The following is a 22,852-nucleotide window of genomic DNA, read 5'->3' on the forward strand; positions in this document are numbered from 1 at the left end:
GAATTAGATTATGTCAAATGCTTTTTCTAAATTAACTGATGTGATATTTTTCTTGTTTAGCATTTTGATGTGATAGATTACACTGTTTTTAATATTAAACCAGCTTTGCATACGTGGAACAAATCCTACTTAGTTGTGCTGTACAACTATTTTTATACATTGTTGGATTTGACTTGCCGATTTTCTGGGAGGATTTTTGTATCTATTTTCATGAGAGATATTATTGGTCTGTAGTTTTCCTTTCTTGTCATGCCTTCGGTTTTTATGATTACTGATTTTTTCTCAATTTCATTGAGATGAAGTTCCCATAAACTGCACCACTTTAACCACGCGAGAGCGTCTGGCCTCCTGGCTTCTGCAGTGTCCACATTGCTCTGTATCCATCACTACGGCCTATTTTCAGAACATTTCCATCATCCCAAATTGAAACTCCACATCCCAATCCCTCTGCTCCCATCCTTGGGAAACCACTAATCTACTTTCTGTCTCTATGGATCACCCCATTCCTATTTTTCCCCCTTATTATTATTATTTATTAAATAACTTTGCACATTGATGCACTTATGGGGTTCACTGTACTGCTTTGATATACAATGTGAAATGCTTACATTGAACTAAGTATCACATCCATCACAATTATACCCACTTCTAAATAATTCTGAAAAGTACCATTACATCATGCACATGAGGTGAGATCCCCACCAAAACCCTCCCTCCTCCCACATCCCCCGTTCCTGCTCCTCTTCTCTTCTACTTTCTGGACTATAGTTAAGTTTTGACATTCATATGAGTGTGCAGCTGATTATATATTGATTTCATAGTAGTATTGAGTAATTGGATACTTTCCTTTCCATTCTTGAGATACTTCACTAAGAAGAATCTGTTCCAACCCCATCCAGGTAAACATGAAAGATGTCACGTTTCCATCTTCATTATGGCTGCACAGTATACCACAATTTGTTAATCCATTCCTGGGTCGATGGGCACTTGGACTGTTTCCATGTCTTGGCTATTAGGAATTGGGCTGCAGTAAACATTCTGGTGCAAAAGTCTTTGTTGTAAAATAATTTTAGATCATCTGGGTATATACCTAGTAGAGGAATTGCGGGATTGAACGGTAGGTCTACTTTGAGTTCCTTGAGTGTTCTCCAAACTTCTTTCCAGAAAGGTCGTATTAGCTTGCATTCCCACCAGCAGTGTAGAAGCATTCCCTTTTCTCCTCATCCACGCCAACATCTGTAGTTTTGGGATTTTGTGATATGGGCTAATCTTACTGCAGTTAGATGATTATCTCAAAGTGGTTTTGATTTGCATTTCTCTGATGATTAAGGATGATGAGCATTTTTTCATGTGTTTGTAGGCCATGCACCTGTCTTCATCACAGAAGTTTCTGTTCAAGTCTCTTGCCCACATAGAAATGGGGTTATCTGTTCTTTTCTTATTGATTAGTTTGAATTCTCTGTAGATTCTAGTTATCAGACCTTTGTCAGAAACATAACCTGCAAAAATCTTCTCCCATTCTGTAGATTGTCTATTTGCTTTACTTACTGTGCTCTTGGCTGTGCAAAACCTTTTTAGTTTGATCAGATCCCAGTAATGTGTTTTTGGTGTTGCTTCAATTGCCTGGGGTGGGGGGGGTAGGGGAGGGAAGGTGGTCTTCCTCATAAAATATTCTCCCAGGCCAATTTCTTCAAGTGCTTTCCCTGCACTCGCTTCTAGTATTTTTATAGTTTCATGTCTTAAGTTTAAATCTTTTATCCAGTGAGAATCAATTTTTGTTAATGGTGAAGGGTGGGGGTCTAGTTTCAGTCTTCTACAGGTCGCCAGCCAGTTCACCCAGCACCATTTGTTAAATAGGGAGTCTTTCCCCAACTGAATATTTTTGATAGGCTTGTCGAAGATCAAATGGCGATAAGTAGCTGGGTTCATCTCTTGGTTCTCTATTCTGTTCCATAAATCTACCGCTCTGTTTTTGTGCCAATACCATGTTGTTTTGATCACTATAGATTTATAATATAGCCTGAAGTCCAGTAATGTGATACCTCCTGATTTATTTTTATTTCTGAGTAATGTATTTACTATTCGAAGTTTTTTCTGATTCCATATAAAACGAAGTACTATTTTTTCAAGTTCTTTAAAGTATGACAGTGATACTTTAATAGGGATTGTATTAAATCTGTAGATTGCTTTGGGTAGTATGGACATTTTAACAATGTTGATTCTTCCCAGCCATGAGCATGGTTATGTTTTTCTATTTGTTAACATCTTCAGCTATTTCTTTTCTCAGAGTTTCATAGTTCTCTTTATAGAGATCTTTCACATCCTTTGTGAGGTAAATTCCCAGATATTTCATCTTCTTTGGCACTACTGTAAAAGGAATAAAGTCCTTGACTATTGTCGGCATATATAAAAGCTACTGATTTGGGGGTGGCGCCTGTGGCTCAATGGAGTAGGGTTCCAGCTCCATATGCCGGAGGTGGCGGGTTCAAACCCAGCCCCGGCCAAAAACTGCAAAAACAAACAAACCCCCCCCCCCAACCAACCAAACAAACAAAATACCCCTACTGATTTGGAGGTACTGATTTTGTATCTGGAGATGTTGCTGTATTCCTTGATCACTTCTTAGAGTTTTGAAGTTGAGTCCCTGGGATTTTCCAGGTATAGGATCATATCATCAGGAAAGATTGAGAGTTTGATCTCCTGATCTCCTCTCACCCTATTTGGGTACCCTTGATCACCTTCTCTTACCTGATTGCGATGGCTAAGACTTCCATTACTACGATGAATAGCAGTGGAGACAGTGGACATCCTTGCCTCATTCCTGATCTGAGGAAATGTTTTCAATTTTACACCATTCAATATGATATTGGCTGTGGGTTTACTGTAGATGGCCTCTATTAGTTTAAGAAATGTCCCTTCTACACCTATTTTCTTAAGAATTCTGATCATGAAAGGATGCTGGATATTATCAAAGGCTTTTTCTGTGTCAATGGAGAGAATCATATGGTCTTTGTTTTTTATTTTATTGATGTGATATATTATATTTACAGATTTGCGTATGTTGAACCAACCCTGTAACCCTGGAATAAAACCAACTTGATCATGGTGTATAATTTTTTTGATGTGTTGTTGAATTCTGTTTGCTAAGATCTTATTGAATATTTTTGCGTTGATATTCATTAATTATGTTGGTCTATAATTTCCTTTCTTTGTTGGATCTTTTCCTGGTTGGGGGATCAGGGTGATATTTGCTTCATAGAATGTGTTGGGAAGTATTCCTTCTTTTTCTATGCTTTGGAAAAGGTTGTATAATATAGGTACTACCCTGTTTTCCCGAAAATAAGACATCCTCCGAAAATAAGTCCTACTTACAGGAAAGATAAGATGTCCCCTGAAAATAAGACCTAGTGCGTCTTTGGGAGCACACCTTAAAATAAGACACTGTCTTATTTTTGGGGAAACAGGGTAGTTCCTTTTGAAAGGTTTGATAGAATTCAGATGTGAAGCCATCTGGTCCTGGACTTTTCTTTTTTGGTAGATGTAGTCTCAATGTAACTTCAATTGCCATTGACTTATTTCTGAAGAAGCTTTCTCAGAGTCCATATGAAGGAATGTTCCTTTAAGACCCTCCAAACTGATCTGCAAGCTAGTCATACAGGAGGCAGACTCTGCAGGCAGAGTCTGGCTGCCTGTGGAATGTGCTGGAAGGGACCTTGGGAATGGAAAACAAGATAAGTTAATGTGCGCCTCAGTTACATGTTGCACCTGTTTTCTCAGACATATGGCTAAATAAGTTTTTGTGGTTGCTCTGTTTGGTTTCTTTATATTCTCATATAAACCACTGGCTGCCAATTAGTTTTATTATTAGAACATACGTGCAGAACTTAGTGTTGTTAAGAGTATATAAGCCTGCAAGAAATAAAGTTAGAGGCTGTCTGCCTGAATGAGCGGCAGTCTCCCATCTTACAGACATTTCAGTGCAGACTTTTCCTCTGCAGCTCTGATTCACACAAGAGGGAGATTTCGTATTGTTGATGCTATTTCAGTGACTGATATAGGTCTATTCAAGATTTCTAATTCTTTCTGGTTGAGTCTAGGAAGGTGGTATGCTTCCAGGTATTGGTCCATTTCCTTCAGATTTTCTTATTTCTTGGAATAGAGATTTTTATAATACTCATGGAAGATTTTTTTGAATTTCTGAGGTGTTTGTTGTTATTTCTACTTTATCATTTCTGATTGATTTTACTTTTCTGTTTCTGGTTAGGTTGGCCAAAGGTTTATCAATTTTATTAATCTTTTCAAAAAACCAATTTTTTGTTTTACTGATCTTCTGAATGATTCTGTTTTCAACTTGATTTAATTCTACCCTAATTTTGGTTATTTTTTTTCTTCTGCTGCGTTTGGGATTTGAATGTTCTTCCTCTTCCAGTTGCTTGAGATGATCCATTAAGTTGTTGGCTTCCTCTCTATTTTCTTTTTTTTTTTTTTGTAGAGACAGAGTCTCACTTTATGGCCCTCGGTAGAGTGCCGTGGCATCACACAGCTCACAGCAACCTCCAACTCCTGGGCTTAAGTGATTCTCTTGCCTCAGCCTCCCGAGTAGCTGGGACTACAGGCGCCCGCCACAACGCCCAGCTATTTTTTGGTTGCAGTTCAGCCAGGGCCAGGCTTGAACCCGCCACCCTCGGTATATGGGGCTGGTGCCTTACCGACTGAGCCACAGGCACCACTCTTCCTCTCTGTTTTCTTGATGAAGGCTTGCAATGCTATGAATTTCCCTCTTAGGTCTGCCTTTGCGGTATTCCACAGGTTTTGATGATTTGTGTCTTCGTTATCATTTTGTTCCAACAGTGGTGATCTCCTTCTGAATCTTATCTTTGACCCAGCTATCATTCAGCCTAAGATTATTTAGCTTCCATGACTTGGTTTGTGTATGAAGATTCCTGTTGCTATTGAGTTCAACTTTTAGTCCATGGTGGTCCAAGAAGATACAAGGAATAATTTCTACATTTTTAAATTTGCTGAGGTTAGACTTATGTCCTCGGATATGATCTATTTTGGAGGATGACACATGGGCTGATGAGAAGAATGTAGACTCAGTTTCATTAGGATGAAATGTTCTGTAGAGGTCTATAAAGTCCATTTGTTCACAGGTCAGGGTTAAGTCTAATATTCCTTTGTTTAGTTTCCTCTTGGAGGATCTATCCAAAACTGTCAAAGGGGTGTTAAAATCTCCAACTATTATAGTGCAGGAAGATATCAAGTTGTTCATATCCATAGGGTTTGCTTTATAAATTGAAGAGCATTCTGGTAGGGTGCATAAATGTTAATTATCGAAATCTCTTCATGTTGGGTGTTTCGTTTGACTAATATGTAGTGACCATCCTTATCTTTATCTTTGTTGGTTTAAAGCCAATTGTACCTGCAACTAAAATTGCAACCCCTGCTTTTTTCTGGTTTCCATCTGCCTGTATTATAGAAGTCCATCCCTTTACACTGAGTCCATTTTTGTCCTTCAAGGTAAGGTAAGATTGTTGTATACAGCAGCTATCTGGTCTGAGTCTGTGTCAGCCTGTGCCAGCCAGCCTGTGCCTCTTTAGAGGAAATTTTAAATCATTCACATTAATTGAAATAATTAATAAGCCTGGTTGTGTTCTGGGTGTCATGATTTTCAGACGTCCAGTGAACATTTTTAATCCGTTCACCACTGTGGAAGGTGGGTTTTATTCAAAAATTTCTGGAGGACATTACTTTGGAGGTAGAGCATTGCACTGTTCATTGTGGACGATGGGTCTGAGAATATCCTGGAGAGCTGGTTTAGTTACAGCAAATTTCTTCAACATTTCTATATCATTAAAGTATTTGTTTTGTCCATCACAAATGAAACTAAGTTTAGGTGGATACAGGATCCTGGGCTGGAAGTTGTTTTGTTTCAGGAGATTGCAGGTTGATGACCATCCTTTTCTGGCTTGAAACGTTTTGGCTGAGAGAGCTGCAGTCATTCTGATATTTCTCCCTTTGTAGGTGATGTGTTTTGTTTCTTATGCCTGGCTGCTTGCAGAATTTTCTCCTTTGTCTTACCTTTGGCAAAGTTAATCACAATGTGTCTAGGAGATGCTTTATTTGGATTGAGTCTTGCTGGGGTTCGGAAATTCATATCTGAAGTTCTGTATCTCTTGCAAGGCTTGGGAAATTCTCCTCCAAAATCTCTTGGAGTAGAGCATCTATACCTTTAGGACCATTCTCTTCTCCTTCAGGAATTCCTATAAGACGAATGTTTGATCTTTTGGAGTTATCCCACAGCTCTGTCCGGGAATGATCAGTTTTTGCTCTCCATTTGTCTGCTTCATTGAGTGTTTTGGAACGTTCAAAAACTTTGCCTTCAGTTTAAGAGATCCTTTCTTCTGCTTGGTCAGCTCTATTACTGTGGGATTCTACTGTATTTGAGAGCTCCTCAACTAATTTTTTTGTTTTCTTAAGCTCTGCTATCTCTTTTATCATTATGTCCATATCTTTGGTGACTTGGGTTTTGAATCCATTAATTTATTGAGACAACTTTAAATTACTCTTTGGAATTCAATTTCTCTTTTCATCCATTCTATTTATCTCATTTGCCATCCGTATTCTGAATTCAATTATTGACATTGCTGCTGATTGTCTATGCATGGCATCTTCAGTTGTATCTCCTTTGTCATTTCTTGGGGGGTTTGATCTACTTTGGTTATTCATGTTGCCAAAGTTCTGTTGTGTCCACACCATGTTTGTTTTCTACCATTTGGTTATTAGAACTGATAGGGTGAGATTAAATTGGGGTTCCTAGGCAGTAGAGATAGCCCCATACCAAAGCTCTAGGTTTTGTAATTGTTGTTTATCTCCTACAACCTTACAAAGGCCTCTTTCAGAGTTTTGGCCAGAGACTTTGAGGACCTACTTGGTGAGACAGCGCAAGCTAGCTCTGTTTTGATATCGGTCAACCTCTACCCTATCTTCAGAAGCACGGCATTAGGTTTAAATCTTGGCTGTGATGTATTGTTGATGCTATTTCAGTGATTGATATAGGTCTATTCAAGATTTCTAATTCTTTCTGGTTGAGTCTAGGAAGGTGGTGTGCTTCCAGGTATTGGCCCATTTCCTTCAGATTTTCATATTTCTGGGTATAGAGATTTTTGTAGTAATCATGGAGAATTTTTTGAATTTCTGAGGTGTCTGTTGTTATTTCTCCTCTATCATTTCTGATAGACGATACTAGAGATTTTACTTTTTGGTTTCTGGTTAGGTTGGCCAAAGGTTTATCAATTTTATTAATCTTTTCAAAAAACCAATTTTTTGTTTCATTGATCTTCTGAAAGATTCTTTTGTTTTCAACTTGATTCAATTCTTCCCCAATTTTGGTTATTTCTTTTCTTCTGCTGGGTTTGGGTTTCAAATGTTCTTCCTTTTCCAGCTGTTTGAGATGATCCATTAAGTTGTTGGCTTCCTGTTTTCTTGAGGAAGGCTTCCAATGCTATAAATTTCCCTTCTAGCACTGCCTTTGCAGTATTCCACAGGTTTTGATAATTTGCCTTCATTATCATTTTGTTCCAAAAATTTGGTGATTTCTTTCTTTCTTTTTTTTTTTTGTAGAGACAGAATCTAACTATACCGCCCTCGGTAGAGTGCCGTGGCATCACACAGCTCACAGCAACCCTCCAACTCCTGGGCTTAGGCGATTCTCCTGCCTCAGCCTCCCGAGTAGCCATGACTACAGGCGACCGCCACAACGCCTGGCTATTTTTTGGTTGCAGTTTGGCCGGGGCCGGGTTTGAACCCGTCACCCTGGGTATATGGGGCTGGCGCCCTACCGACTGAGCCACAGACGCCACCCGGTGATTTCTTTCTTAATCTCGTCTTTGACCAGCTATCATTCAGCCAAGATTAGTTTCTCTGACTTTGAGTATGAAGATTCCTGTTGCTATTGAGTTCAACTTTTATTCCATGATGGTCTGAGAAGATACAAGGAATAATTTCTATTCTTTTAAATTTTCTAAGGTTAGACTTGTGTCCTAGGATATGATCCATTTTGGAAGATGATCTATGGGCTGATGACAAGAATTTATATTCAGTTTTATTAGGGTGAAATGTTCTGTAGAGGTCTGTAAAGTCCATTTGTTCTAGGGTCAGGTTTAAGTCTAATATTCCTTTGTTTAGTTTTTTCTTGGAGGATCTATCCAAATCTGTCAAAGGGGTGTTAAAATCTCCAACTATTACAGTGAAGGAAGATATCAAGTTGTTCATATCCACTAGGGTTTGCTTTATGAATTGAAGAGCATTCTGGTAGGGTGCATAAATGTTAATTATCGAAATCTCTTCATGTTGGATGTTTCCCTTGACAAATATGTAGTGACCTTCCTTATTTTTATCTTCGTTGGTTTTAATCCAATTGTATCTGCAACTAAAATTGCGACCCTTGCTTTTTTTCTGGTTTCCATTTGCCTGTATTATAGAAGTCCATCCCTTCACCCTGAGTCTAGTTTTATCATTTAAGAAAAGGTGAGGGCTTGGTGCCTGTGGCTCAAGTGGTGAAGGTGCCAGCCACATACACCTGAGCTGGTGGGTTCGAATCCAGCCCGGGCCCACCAAACAACAATGATGGCTGCAAAAAATAGCCAGGAATTGTGGCAGGCACCTGTAGTCCCAGCTAGTTGGGAGGAGGAGGCAGGAGAATCACTTGAGCCCAAGAGTTCAAGGTTGCTGTGAGCTGTGATGTCACAGCACTCTATGCAGGGCAACAGCTTGAGGCTCTGTCTCAAAACAAAAACAAAAACAAAAACTAAAAGAAAAACAAAAAACCCATAAGATGAGATTCTTGTATACAGCAGATATCTGGTCTAAGTTTATGTATCCAGTCAGCCAGGCTGTACCTCTTTAGAGAACAATTTAAATCATTCACATTAATTGAGAGAATTGATAACCCTGGTTGTGTTTTGGGCGTCATGACTGTTGGATATTCAGTGGACATTTTTAATCCTTTCACCACTGTGGAAGGTGGGTTTTGTTCAAAAATTTCTGGGTGAGTTTACTTTGGAGGTGGAGTATTGTGCTGGTCATTGTAGAGAATGGGTCTGAGAATATCCTGGAGAACTGGTTTAGTTATGGCAAATTTCTTCAACATTTGTATGTTATTAAAGTATTTGATTCCTCCATCACAAATGAAACTCAGTTTAGCTGAATACAGGATCCTGGGCTGCAAATTGTTCTGTTTTAGGAGATTGAAGGTTGATCACTATCCTCTTCTGGCTTGAAATGTTTCGACTGAGAGATGTGCAGTCATTCTGATATTTCTCTCTTTGTAGGTGATGATTTTTTTTTTTTTTGGAGACTGGGACTACAGGTGCCTGCCACAACACCTGGCTAGTTTTTGGTTGCAGCCATCATTGTTGTTTGGCGGGCCTGGGCTGGATTTGAATCCACCAGGTCAGGTGTATGTGGCTGGCGTCTTAGCAGCTTGAGCCACAGGCGCTGAGCCGGTGATGCTTTTCTTAAGTCTACATCTGGCTGCTTGTAGAATTTTCCCCTTCATCTTCACTTTGGCAAAGTTAATCACAATGTGTCTAGGAGATGCTTTATTTGGATTGAGTCTTGCTGGGGTTCTGAAACTGCTATCTCTTGCAATGCTTGGAATTCTCCTCCAAAATGTCTTGGAGTAGAGCATTCATTATAGGATGAATGTTTGATCTTTTGGAGTGATCCCACAACTCTCAGGGAATGATAGGTTTTTACTCTCCATTTGTCTGCCTCTTTGAGTATTTGGAAACGTTCAAAAGCTTTGTCTGCAGTTTCAGAGATCCTTTCTTCTGCTTGGTCAACTCCATTACTGAGGGAGTCTACTGTATTTTGGAGCTCCTCGACTATCTTTTTTGTTTCCTTGAGCTGTGCTATCTCTTTTCTCATTATGTCTATATCTTTGGTGACTTGGGCTTTGAATCCATTAATTTCTTGAGACAACTTTAGAATTAGTCTTTGGAATTCAATTTCTATCTTTTCTTCCATTCTATTTATCTTATTTGCCATCCATATTCTGAGTTTCATTTCTGACATTGCAGCCATTTGTCTATGCATGGCATCTTCAGTTGTGTCTCCTTTGTTATTTCTTGGGGTGGGGGGGTAATCTACTCTAGTTATTCATGTTGCCAGAGTTCTTCTGTTGGGTCCACACCATGTTTGTTTTCTACCGTTTGGTTATTAGAACTGGTAGAGTGAGATTGAACTGGTAGAGTGAGATTGAATTGGGGTTCCCAGGCAGTAGAGATGGCTCCTTTCGGAGTTTTGCCCAGAGACTCTGAGGACCTACTTGGTGAGAAAGCACAAGCTAGCTCTATTTTGGTATCAGCCAACTTCTACCCTATCATAAGAAGCCACAGTATTAGGTTTAAATCTCAATTGTGAAGAGATAAAGCTGTAGTGCCCAGCCCCCACCCTTCAGTTCTTTTGTGCTACAGAACTTCGAAGGTCAACCTCATAATTTCCCCGAGTGGACAGCTCCAGACACGAGTTCAAATTAAATTGTCTCAGGCAGTATAAACCCTGCTCAACAGAGAGGCATTCAAGGGTCTCCAGCAGTACAATTGGAGCCAGGGATTCACACTCTCACTGGCCAGACTCAGTCCACACTGTTGTCTGCTTCTCTGGTCACAGACCCAGTTGGAGCCAGGGGTCATGCCCCTGCCCATGGGTCTCAGGCCATACCCCACAAGACTCTGCTTGCTAGACCAGTTGGAGTCAGGGGACCATGCCCCTGCCTGCCAGTCTCAGTGCACAGCCTGGTAGGCCTCTGTTCACAGGCTCTGTTGGAGTCAGGGCACCATGCCCTGCTCGCACGTCTCAGTCCTCACCCCATAAGCCTCTGCTCACCGCCCCGCTGGAGACAGGAGACCACGCCTTGCCCTCAGTTTTTGGTTTACACCCAGCAAGCCTCTGCTCAACGGTTCTGTTGGAGTCAGGGGACCATACCCTTTCCCTCAGGTCTCAGTCCATGCCTGGCAAGCCTCTGCTCACAGGCCCACCAGGGGTTGGGGACCAGCTGTGCCTGCCAAACTCAGTCCACATGGGGCAACCACTCTCCCACTGTGGGTGTCGTCAGAGCCAGGGGTTCTGCAACCTGTTCCACCAGACATAGCCCAAAGTGAGGGTCAATACCACCACTGGCCAGGCATAGTCATAACCAGGGTACTGCTCCTCCTCCTGCTGAGTGTTCCTTTCTTCCCACACCCTTTTTCTTCCCCATTAGTCACAGATCACAGATTCTGTCCCAATGGTTGGCGGTCCACACTATGCCCAGATCTCCAGGGAAAAGATCAAACACTCTGGGCTCTGCAGGGGGCAGAACTTCAGACAACCATGCAAGGGAGGAAGAGTGGACAGGGAGTTTGGACTAGTGGGGGAATATATCTGTTCAATTGTACACCTAGCAGGGTGGTGACTAGGTTCATAAGTGGGACCTCCCTGGAGAAAAGAGACCTGATGTTTAGCAGCTCTCTCCAGAGAGGTAAAATGAGAGGTCTTTTGTTCCCTGTGGTGGGCCTCCTGTTTGGGGGAGGCATTTCCTGTCCTCTAGTTGATGTACCTATAATTTGTTTTCTTGAATGCTCTTCTTTGGAGTTACAGCTTGCCAAAATTCTTTCTTGGCTTAGCTCCCCACTTTTGGCTTCCTAGAGTCCGATTCCATCCAATTTTTTTCCCCTCTGGTCAGGAGCCTCTGCTGACTGTTGCTATCAATCTGCCATCTCCCCAGAATCGATCACTCCTGACAACTCATATTAATGTAACCAGGCAGTCTGCAACTTTTGTGGTGTGGCTTCTTTCTCTTAGCATATGTTTTCGAAGGTCATCCATCTGGAAGCAGGGATCAAGAGTGCATTCCTTTCTTTTAGCTAAGCAATTCTCTGTACGTATATACCACATTTATTTATGCTTATCCATTCATTCACTGATGAATATTGCTTACTTCTATTTTTTGCCTAGTATGAGTAATGTTGCTGTGAATATGCATGTGTGAGTTCCTGTGTGAGGACTGTCATGTGCCACAATGACACTTTCCTCAGTGATGGAGCACACATGGGACAGCATCCCTGTAACATTATAATGAAGCTTAGAAACTGCTATTGTACAGTGACATCACAGTGCAACACAGTACCGTGTCTGTGTGACGCTGGTCTAACAGCCTACCATGCTCTCAGTCACAAGCACACGTAGCACAGACAATGAGGTACAGTACACGACACTGGTGATCACAACAAATGCCTGGGTTACTGATTTATGTATTTACTGCACTGTACTTTTTATCCTTAATGTACAGTGCACTCTGTTTGTATGTCTGTATATTTTAAATGTTAACTGTAAAATACCCTCAGGCAGGTCCTTCAGGAGGTATGGAGAAGGTCTCGTCATCACAGGTGGTGACAGCTACACGTGTGCTACTGTCCCTGAAGACCTTCCAGTGGGACATAATGTGGGGGGAAGACGGGGACTCTGATGATCCTGACCCTGTGTAGGCCTAGGCTGTGTATGTTTGTGTATTACGTTTTGAACAAAAAAAAAAAAAAATGTGAACAGTTAAAAAAATTTAAGAACAGGGAAAAGATTAAAGAATAAGAGTATACAGAAAGGAAAATGTTTTTGTACAGCTATACAATTTGTGTTTTAAGATATTGCTATTACAAGAGTCAAAAAGTTTTAAAAAATTAAAATGCATATTAAAAAAGTTACAGTAAGGTAAGATTGATTTATATTAAAGGAAGAAAGCTATTTTTTTTATAAATGTAATGCAGCCTAAGTGCAGTGTTTATAAAGTCTGCAGGAGGGCAGTGTGGCCTAAGCCTTCTCCCTTACTCAGTGACTTCCAGTTGTATAAGCTCCATTCACGGTAAATGTCCTACACGGATGTACCATGCTTTATCTTCTATAATTGTATTTTTAATGTACCTTTTCTACATTTAGATATACAAATACTTACCATTGTGTTACAATTGCCAACAGTGTTCAGTACAACTATGTGTTTAACAGGTGTGTAGCCTGGAAGCGACAGGCTGTATCATACAGCCTAGGAGTGTAGTAGGCTGTACCAGCTAGGGTTGTGTAAATACACTCTATCATGTTTGCAAAACAACAAAACTGCCTGATGATGCATTTCTCAGAATACACCCCCATCATGAAGTGATGCATAACTATATAATGCCTTCAGTTTTCTTGGATATACTCTGTGTCATAAGGTAACTTAGTGATTAACTCTTTGAATATCTGGCGACAGTTTTGCAAAGTGGCTGTACCATTTACCATTCCTACCATCAGTGTCTGAGGGCTCCAGTGTCCCCACATCTTTGTCAACACTGTTTTCCTTTTTTTGGGAGAGGAATTAAGATGTATTGAATCATTGAACTGTTCCATATATTTCACTAAGTAATCTGCCTATGTAATCTCTTAAAATTTTTTTTTTGTTGTTGTGGTAAAATATACATAACAAAATTTACCACTTTAACCATTTTTAAATATATAGGTCTATGGCCATAAACACATTCACATTGTTATGTAACAATTCCCACCATCCAATCTCTAGAACTTTTTCATCTTCCCCAGCTGAAATTCCTCTCCCTAGCCCTTCCTTCACAGCCATTATTCTATGCTCTCTGTGAACTTGACAACGGTAAGTACCTTCTATGAGAGGAATTCTTCTGTATTTGTCCTTTTCTGATTGGCTCGTTTCACTTAGCATGTCTTCATTTGCATATGCAAGGTTTACACATTGTAGCATGTGCCAAAATTTCTCTCCTTTTTAAGACCACATAATATCCCACTGTATTTCTATACCACATTTGTTTTCCCCTCATGTTCTGATGGACATTTAGGTTGCTTTCACCTTTTGGCTGTTGTAAATAATGCAGCTATGAACATGGGGGTACAAATTTTCTGTTTACCATTTCATGAACTTCTGCTGATCTTTCCATTAATTTTTGAATTTTAATCTAATACTGTATTATTGGGATATCAACCTCACTTGATAATGGTGTATTATGTTTTTTATATGTTGCTGGTTGTCATTTGCTGAAGTTTTGTTTAGATTTTTTGCATCCATTTTCAGGGAGAATGGTGGGCTATTGTTTTCTTTTCTTACATTGTTTCTGTCTAGTTTTAGAGTCAGGTAATGCTGATTTCATAGAATGAGTTGGAAAGTCTTTCACTTCATCAATTCTGAAGAGTCTGTGTATAGACGGTACTTACTTTCTACCTTGAATGTTTCATAAAATTCACCAGTAAAGCCATCTGAGCCTGGAGCTTTCTTTGTGGGAGGTTTCAACTAAACGTTAAATTCAATTTCTTTAATAAATATGGCACAATTGGGTTTACTTATTTCTTTTTGAGTGACTTTTCATAGTTTATGTCTTTCAAAGATTTTTTTCATTGAAGTTGGCAAACTTATATTTAGCATATGAAGTTGTTCACAATATTCGTTATTATCCTTTAAATATACCCAGACTCTGTAGTAATGCCACTTCAGTCATTCCTGATATTGGTAATTTGCATCTTTTCTTTTTTCCCCCTGAGAAGTCTGGGTAGAGGCTTATCAATTTTATTGATCTCAAAAAACAGCTTCTGGTCTCATTGATGTTTTCCTATTTTCTGTTTTCCATTTCATGAATGTTTACTGATCTTTCCTTTCTTCTTCTTAGCTTACGTTTCATTTGTTTTTTTTCTCTTGGTTTTTTAAGGTGGCACTTGGGGTCATAATTTGAGATCTTTCTTCTTTTCTAATATAGATGGTTAGTGCTGTAATTTCCCCTTAAGTACCGTTTTACTAGCATATAAATTCTGGTAGGCTGTGTTTTCATTTTTATTTGGTTCAAAATACTTCTTAATTTCACTTTTTATTTCTCTTTGACCTATAGATTCTTTAGAACTATATTATTTATCTTCTAAATATTTGGGGAGATTGTTCTATTATTGCCTCCAACTTTAATTCCATTTTGATCAGAGAACATACCTGTGCTCCCTGTCTGTCTAGAGTTGCGGTCAGGAATAGATTTCTCTGTGTTTTTCTGGGCCAATGGGGGGAGGGTCTTCCTCCTCTCCTTTGTATGGCACACGGTCCTCTGTGAGCTTCAGCTTTATGTGGAAATCTCAGCTCCAGTTTTCCATCCACTCAGGCCCTACGTCTTCCTTCCTATCCCCAGGTGCACACTCCCCTGCAGGCATCTGGTATTGTTAGCTCTGTACCTCCCCAGCCAGCTGCAATGTTGGAGCACATGTACATCACTCCGAGCTTCAGTTCTTTCTTTACTTCTGGCACAGAGGAATTTTTCTTTTGTTTCTCCCATGAGCTTAGTATTACATTAAAAAGAACAACAACACAAAGTGTCATTTTACCATTACCTCTAGGTGTTTGTGGAGAAAGGGTTTCCAAGCAGTCTAGTCATCAGGTTTATATAATCCTCTATATACAAAATATATATGAGCTACATTAGGAGACCCCAAGAATATGGCACATGAAGAGGAGTTTCTAGTGGTGTGCTCATCACACATACATCTGTGAGGCCAATCGTTATTTTAATAATGGCATAGGGAACAACATATTTTATGTTTACATGTTTAAGGAAAACACAAACTAAGTGAGAATTCATATATTTAATGACAACTGGGATTTCAAATATCTGGATGGACTGAGGTGATGGGCTATATAAAATGGGATGCAGATAACAGAATATGAAGTCCAGCATTTAGGCTAAAAGCAAACACAAAAAATAAAAACAAGAACTAGCTTCAGAAGTACAGAAGACACAGCCTAAAAACAACTCAAGTTGAGAATTATTGAGAAGCTAAGTTGCCTACTCCACATGAGCCACAGTGCAAGGTGGCTGTCAGAAAAGTCCCTTTTTATATTAGAAGAAGAGTGCCTAGGAGAGCAGAGGAAGGAAGAAAATACAGTTTTATACTAATACTTATCAGGTTACATGCATGTACGAGTTACCTACTGCTATGTAACAAATTGCTGAAATACAGTTTTATACTAATACTTATCAGGTTACATGCATGTACTAGTTACCTACTGCTATGTAACAAATTGCCCCATAACTTAGCAGCTTCAAACAGTGAACATTTATTACCTCAGCGTTTCTGTGGGTCAGAAACCTTGTGCAGCTCAGCTTAGCTGAGAGCCTCTGACATTTGCTCTCTTACAGGCTATGATCCACATGTGGGGTGGAGCTGACAGAGGGAAGATCTGCTCCCAGCTCTCTGGCTGAACCTGTGGGCTTTTAAACTAAGGGCATCAGTTTCTCACTGCCTGTTGATAAGGCCTCCTTCAGTTCTTCAGCATACGAACTTATCCACAAGATAGCTCACAACCCAGCAGCTGGCTTTCATCAGCAAGCAAGAGAGGCCCAGGAAGATGGAAGCCCCAGTCTCCTGTGGCCGATCTTGGAAGTAAAATCCATCACTCGCCATGTTCCAGGTCCAGCCTACACTAGGGCAGGAGCATGGATACCAGGACGCAGTATCATTTGGAGCCATGTTACAGGATGCCTACCAAAACATGCCTTATTTTAAATAAAAAAAAAAACCCTAAAGGTATAATATGGTATCTCAAATCTGTGACCGAGACAATTAAAAGATATTTAAGACACGCTTTGTAAAAATGGATACATAACAGTTGTACATATTTATGAACTGCATGTAAAAACATTTTAAAGAACAAAACCTCAGATGATATAAAATACGAGTTGCAGACATGTTTAGGCTAGAAGGGGAAATTAAAAACAAGATGGAAGGGAAGGGCAGCAGTGAGAACTGTCACAGCAGCTTTAAAATAACTGAAAGGCTGTCATGTGTAATAGAGATTAAACTCAGTTTTTATGGCTTCAATGAGCTGGGTAAAGACCAATACGGGATGGTGTTCACCTGTCTGCACCTTCCACATGATTATAAACGGCTTTACAGAAGACACTATGCTTGTCTTGTTCACTGCTGCAATTCTCAGTTACTGGAACATAGTAGTAAAATTATTTGAAGTATAAAAAAATTATTGAGCATGAAAAAATTAAAAAATACTACTATAGAGAAATGAATTTTAGTCCCAAATTTTAAAATACAATACTGAATGCTTAGAATTTTCTGAAACCAGAATGGCTGCTATGTCTCTGGAGAGGCTGGATAATCACACAGGATGAAATTAGCTCAATAAATATTAGCTCACAAGATCTAGATGAAATGACCTTGAAGCGTCGAAAGGTCTTCCTGTGATGTTCTGATTCCACAACATTGTTGGTCTGGATCAAGAGATCTATTCCAAAAACTGTTCCTGAGCTATATTATAAAGATGGCCTGCTAATGTTGAAGACACAATTGAGTCTTCAGCGTCTTGACACTGGGCAACTTTGTAGATAAACTTGATGTAAAATGCTTCCTTCTCAAGAGTCCCACAGCTGAAAATCTGTAAGGCTCTTACCAGTGAGTACTTGCTACTAAAGAAATAAATCAGGTGTTTTAAAGATTCTGTTTCTAATATCAGTAATTTACTCCTCCTTGCTCACTGCAAGCAGGCTGTAGCTTCCTTTTTCCCTTGGGCAATATGACCACTCTGAGCATTCTAAGCAAGTATGAAGCACGTCTATCTACAGCAGCCCTGGCCCCACTTCCTGAGCCTGCCCCGCTGTTGGGAAGCCGTGTGGTGTAGTTGGGAGACAGAGCTTTCAGGCCTAGGAGTCGCCGACCAGTCCCAGCTCTGCACTTGACCAGCTATAGGGCCAGAGACAAGTGACCCAACCTCTTTGGGTCTCAGCCCCTTAATTCAAAAACTGGGGAACATTCACCTCAAAAGGTTGCTCTGGGCTGGGCTCAGTGGCTCATACCTCGGATCCAGGCACTTTGGAGGCCGAGAAGGAAGGACAGCTTGGGCTCGGGAGTTTGAGACTAGCCTGAGCAACATAGTGAGACCCATCTTTACAAAAAATATAAATATTGGACGGGTTCAGTGGCAGGTGCCTATATTTCCAGCTACTTGGGAGTCTGAGGCAGGAGGGTCACCTAAGACAGGAGTTGGAGGTTGCTGGAGCTGTGATGATGTCATTGAACTCTAGCCTGAGCAACAGAGCAAGATCCTGTCTCAAAAAATAAATAGGGCTACTCTGTCTGTCCCCTGACTATGGCACAGTGAGTGCTGTCTTGGGGCAGTGAAAACAAGCAAGAAAGATTTTAAAGTCTGAGTCATGAAGACATGCCTCTCACTCCCTACCTTGATAGTTCTTCACAGGAGTCATCTTGTTATAATCTTCTGACAAAATAAACTCCTGCAAAAGAAAAGAAAAACATTAAGCAAAAAGAAATTCTGTAAGTGAAACTATGTTTTGGTAGAACCAGATTATATAAAGCGAATTATCAACACAGCTATAACATTAGCATTCTGTCCATCAGTTTAGGATTTTGTACCACTTTAGAAGTGACAATCATAATTACGATCCAATGCAATTATCATGGTTTTACCTTGTAATTGTTGACTTTTTTTGTGATTGTTTACATAAGAAGAAAACTGGATCAAGCTCAGAGTCTTGACACTGGGCAACTGTAGATAAACTTGATTTAAAATGCTTCCCCCTCAAGAGTGCTACAGCTGAAAATCCGTAAGGCTCTCACCAGTGAGTACTCTCTACTAAAGAAATAAATTAGGTGTTACAGATTCTGTTTCTAACATCAGTAATCTATTCCCCTCACTCACTGCAAGCTGCTCAAGGCTACATCTTACTCTTTCCCTGTACCTCTAGGGCACCTGGCCCTGGGTCTTGGTACAGCAGGAAATCAATAAATATTAGCTCACAGATATACGTCTCAATCTGATGAGATCAGTGTGTATGCTAACCTTCACAAACATCCATTTCTGTACACATGTTGTGCTCTTTGTGGGGACATGTAAAAGGTGAGTGTGTCTGGTTTCACCTAAGCATCTACATACACAGTGACCCGTACACAGACTCCCATCAAGTGTTTATGGACTCAGCCAGGTTTTGAGTCCCTTAGCTTCTTTCAAATGCAAAATATCCAGATATCCTTAAAAAGTAATTTGTCAACCATGAGGAAAGCTACAAACTATAAGAAATCAATGCCTTCAACCAGGCGGGTGGATTACTTAAGCTCAGGAGTTCAAGATCAACTTGAACAAACCTGAGCAAGAGCGAGACCCCTGTCTCAAAAACTACGCAGGCGTTGTGGGTGCCTGTAGTCCCAGTTACTTGGGAGGCTGAGGCAGGAGAATTACCTGAACTCAGGAGTTTGAGGTTGCTGTGAGCTATGATGCCACAGCACTCTACCCAAGGTGACACAGTGAGACTATCTAAAAAAAAAAAAAAAAGAGTCAATGCCTTCATCTAAGCTTACAAATGAAACAATGAATCTTTTCAAACCATGCGGAAGCATCCAGAATTTTTCTTTGCTGACTTAAACTAAAGGGCTGAAAGGACAGCCACACAAACTCTGGATGATGGGCATTCACTGAGTTCATAAAGTTTGGGTAATTTTTTAGGATCAAATAATTATGTTATTGTTTTCGTGATAACTGTCACAAAGGTAAAGGTGGAGGTGATGTAGAAAACACCCAAGGAAAAAAGTGCCTCAGGGGACTCACTCTTCTGTCCCTTCCGTGAAGCTTGCCTGCACATGGATTTTCTCAGTATTAACACTGTTCAGGGCGGTGCCTGTGGCTCAGTGAGTAGGGCGCCGGCCCCATATGCCGAGGGTGGCGGGTTCAAACCCAGCCCCGGCCAAACTGCAATAAAAAAATAGCCGGGCGTTGTGGCGGGCGCCTGTAGTCCCAGCTGCTGGGGAGGCTGAGGCAAGAGAATTGCGTAAGCCCAGGAGTAGAGGTTGCTGTGAGCCGTGTGACACCATGGCACTCTACCCGAGGGCAATACAGTGAGACTCTGTCTCTACAAAAAAAAACAAAAACAAAAAAAACACTGTTCAACTCATCACGTTTAAAATTCATACTATCATCCTTCAAGAAGTGGCATTATCTCTACTCGTTTCTAAAGAGGTGGACGCTTCAGACTCAAATGAACAGAGTAATTTTTAAAAGATAAAACAGCTTGCCCACAGGAGCCTGCATTAGGGCAGGGACAACTCAGCCAAACCTCAGCAACAATTCCCTGTTGACCTTAAATCCCAGGCAAGATGACCCTAAGCCCCACACTTAACAGGGTCCCAAATATCGTAACACACAAGATGCACTTACTAAAGACAACTGTTATTTGGGCAAATATTTAGAGCTCACGTTCATGTTATTTTGAATGTACTAAAATAGTTCTATAGCTTGGGCAAAAGACACCCCAATTTCTTTGGAACAGAACAAAGTATAAAGTAAAACAATGTGTGTAGGTTTGCAGTTAGTATTTAATACACACATACAAAATAAAATTACCCATTCACTGAATTGGCAAATCTAATTTTTTGTTCATTTGTTTTTCCTATTATGATAAAAACATATGAAGAAAATTCAAGAGATTTTGTTGTTTTCATTTTTTTAATCATAAAATAATATGCTATTCTAAGAAATATAAGATGGAAAAACATTAAAAACTTCCTTATGATTCCATTTCTCAAAGATAAGTATTATGGAAAGTATTATTTTAATAGTATATGTAATAAAACAAAAGGTTAAAACTACTTGGCAGTGCTTTTTTCTTTTTATAAGTCGTGTATATTCATTCCATAGGAGGACATACTTACTTGCATAAAATATTCTATAATATTCTTTTATTGATGAATGTTTATGGTTCTATTTTCCTTATTTATAAGATTACATGAAATATATTGTATCTCTAGCAGCATTTCCATGAAAGTCTTAGAATAGGATTGGAAGGTATGACATTTAATATTTCATAGATATTGCCACATTGATTTTTAAAATGATTTCATCTGTTAACACTCACAAGCAAGATAATGTAAAAGTCTGGCTATAGTTTAGAGTTTTTCCTTAGGATTAACCAAAGACGTGTGCATTGTAAATTATTTTGAATAAAATGGTATCTCTCTTTCCTTTTTTTATTCTGTCCTTCCTTATTCTCCATTAAACTGTCCACTCATATATTACCTGGTTGTTTTTAACATCCTCTGAAATACATCAAACAATACAGGATGTGTAAGAAAAAAGCTAGTAATTGTTTCCACTTCAATCTCACCTTTTTGAGGCAACCTGTGTTAACAGTTGGTGTATTGCACCTTTTTATCTATTGCATTTGTAATTTTCTTACTGAACTGTAGAATTCCTTGATTAGTAGGGATAGTAGCCCTTTGTTTAAGACATGAATTGACAATATTTCCTCTCCTAACACTCTTTGAATCTTATTTATTGATCTTTTGTAGTATTGGAATTTTTTACTTTTTTAATAAACAAGAAACCATGACAGTTATTAGTTGCAATTGCACGCCAGCTTTTAAGTCTGAATTTGGGAAGGGATAATCTTTCAGTTGTAATATGTCTTCTATGAGGGACATATTCATGTCTTTAAATGCAATTTGACCTTAAGTCGTCTGAATGATTTTCTTTTTTTCTATTTCAATTTCTTTATACTAAATACAGCTTTTGGCTTAGGAATACACACATGTCTAAGTTTTAGTGTGCTATCACAGTATTTAATACAGTCTTTGTTGTTGACTTTGGCAAACAACCTTGACTAAGTTTTATATAAAAAATTTAATAATGTTCATCTATACATTTTTTAAGAGAAATTCAGAAAGACATAGACTTTATGTTAACATATAATTTAATTGCTATAGTAAATTATTTCAGTTTTATCTGGATTTTTTTTATTAACAGTCCCTGCTGACTGGATGTGGTGGCTCACTCCTGTAATCCTAGCATTCTGGGAGGCCGAGGGGGAAGGAAAGTGAGGGCTCAGAGGAGTTGGAGACCAGCAATCAAGAGCAAGACACTGTCTCTACAAAAGAATAGAAAAATTAGCCAGGCATGGTGGCACACACTCGGGAGGAAGAGGCAGGAGCCAGCTTGATTCCAGCAGCTTGAGGCTGCAGCAAGCTATGACGGACGAAGCCACTCCGGCCTGCAGCAATCTGTCTCCAAAAAATAAATAGAGTAACTGCTGAATTTAATTAAATGTGTTTTGATATCTATTCTAGAAACTTTGTTTTAAGTTTTGATTCATAAAATAGAGCATTCTGATAAATTTACTAATATTTAGCCAATCTTGAATTCCTGAAAGCGCCCAAAGCTTGTCACGGTGTATTTATTACATGCTCCTCTGCTGATGCATTATGATGCAGTATACGGCATTCGAGATGCTCATTTTTTCAAGGGCTTTCACATGTATATAATTACAAGTATTACTGGTTTGTCCTTTTCCATTTTGGTGCTGTCTTTGCTGGGTTTCAGTTTAAAGATAGCAAAGCACAGGGTTAAGACCTGGGGCCACTGCAGCCAGACTGGTTTAAACACCAGCTTAAAGGTGTTTAAGGCACATACTAGTTTTATGGCCTTGGACAAATTGCTTGAGATCTCCGTGCTTCACTTTTTTCCTCTGTAACAGCCTCATAAGGGGACTGAGTTAATATAAAAAACATATTTAAAAGAGTGCCTGGCACACAGTAGCACTCTGTGATAAAGTAAAAGAAATAAACGCCATCTTTTGTAAAATGGATTAAGGGGCCTTCCTTTAAAAAAAAAAAACCCTTCTGGAATATGTTGAACAATTCTAATGGAAGAATTAGAAGGAATCTGGCCTGTCAAGCTCTCCCCTTTGCCTATGTGTGTCAGACATGCGTTGCACATACTTAGCTATCTTTTTAATTTAACACCATCACATGAGCATTTTCCATGTCA

The 22,852-nt window shown here is 39.5% G+C and overlaps 1 protein-coding gene across 2 annotated transcripts in view; it reads right to left on the minus strand.

Annotated features, from left to right (window-relative positions):
* The window catches only part of WDFY2 (WD repeat and FYVE domain containing 2), a 196,122-nt gene that overhangs the window by 48,388 nt on the left and 124,882 nt on the right, over positions 1-22,852 (minus strand). For both annotated transcript variants that reach the window (XM_053564038.1, XM_053564039.1), the window contains exon 4: positions 18,260-18,314. In XM_053564038.1, coding sequence (XP_053420013.1) covers positions 18,260-18,314 — 55 coding nt within the window. The remainder of the gene's footprint in view (positions 1-18,259; positions 18,315-22,852) is intronic.

The sequence above is a fragment of the Nycticebus coucang genome, chromosome 15 (assembly GCF_027406575.1).
Source record: "Nycticebus coucang isolate mNycCou1 chromosome 15, mNycCou1.pri, whole genome shotgun sequence".
Lineage (NCBI taxonomy): Eukaryota > Metazoa > Chordata > Mammalia > Primates > Lorisidae > Nycticebus > Nycticebus coucang.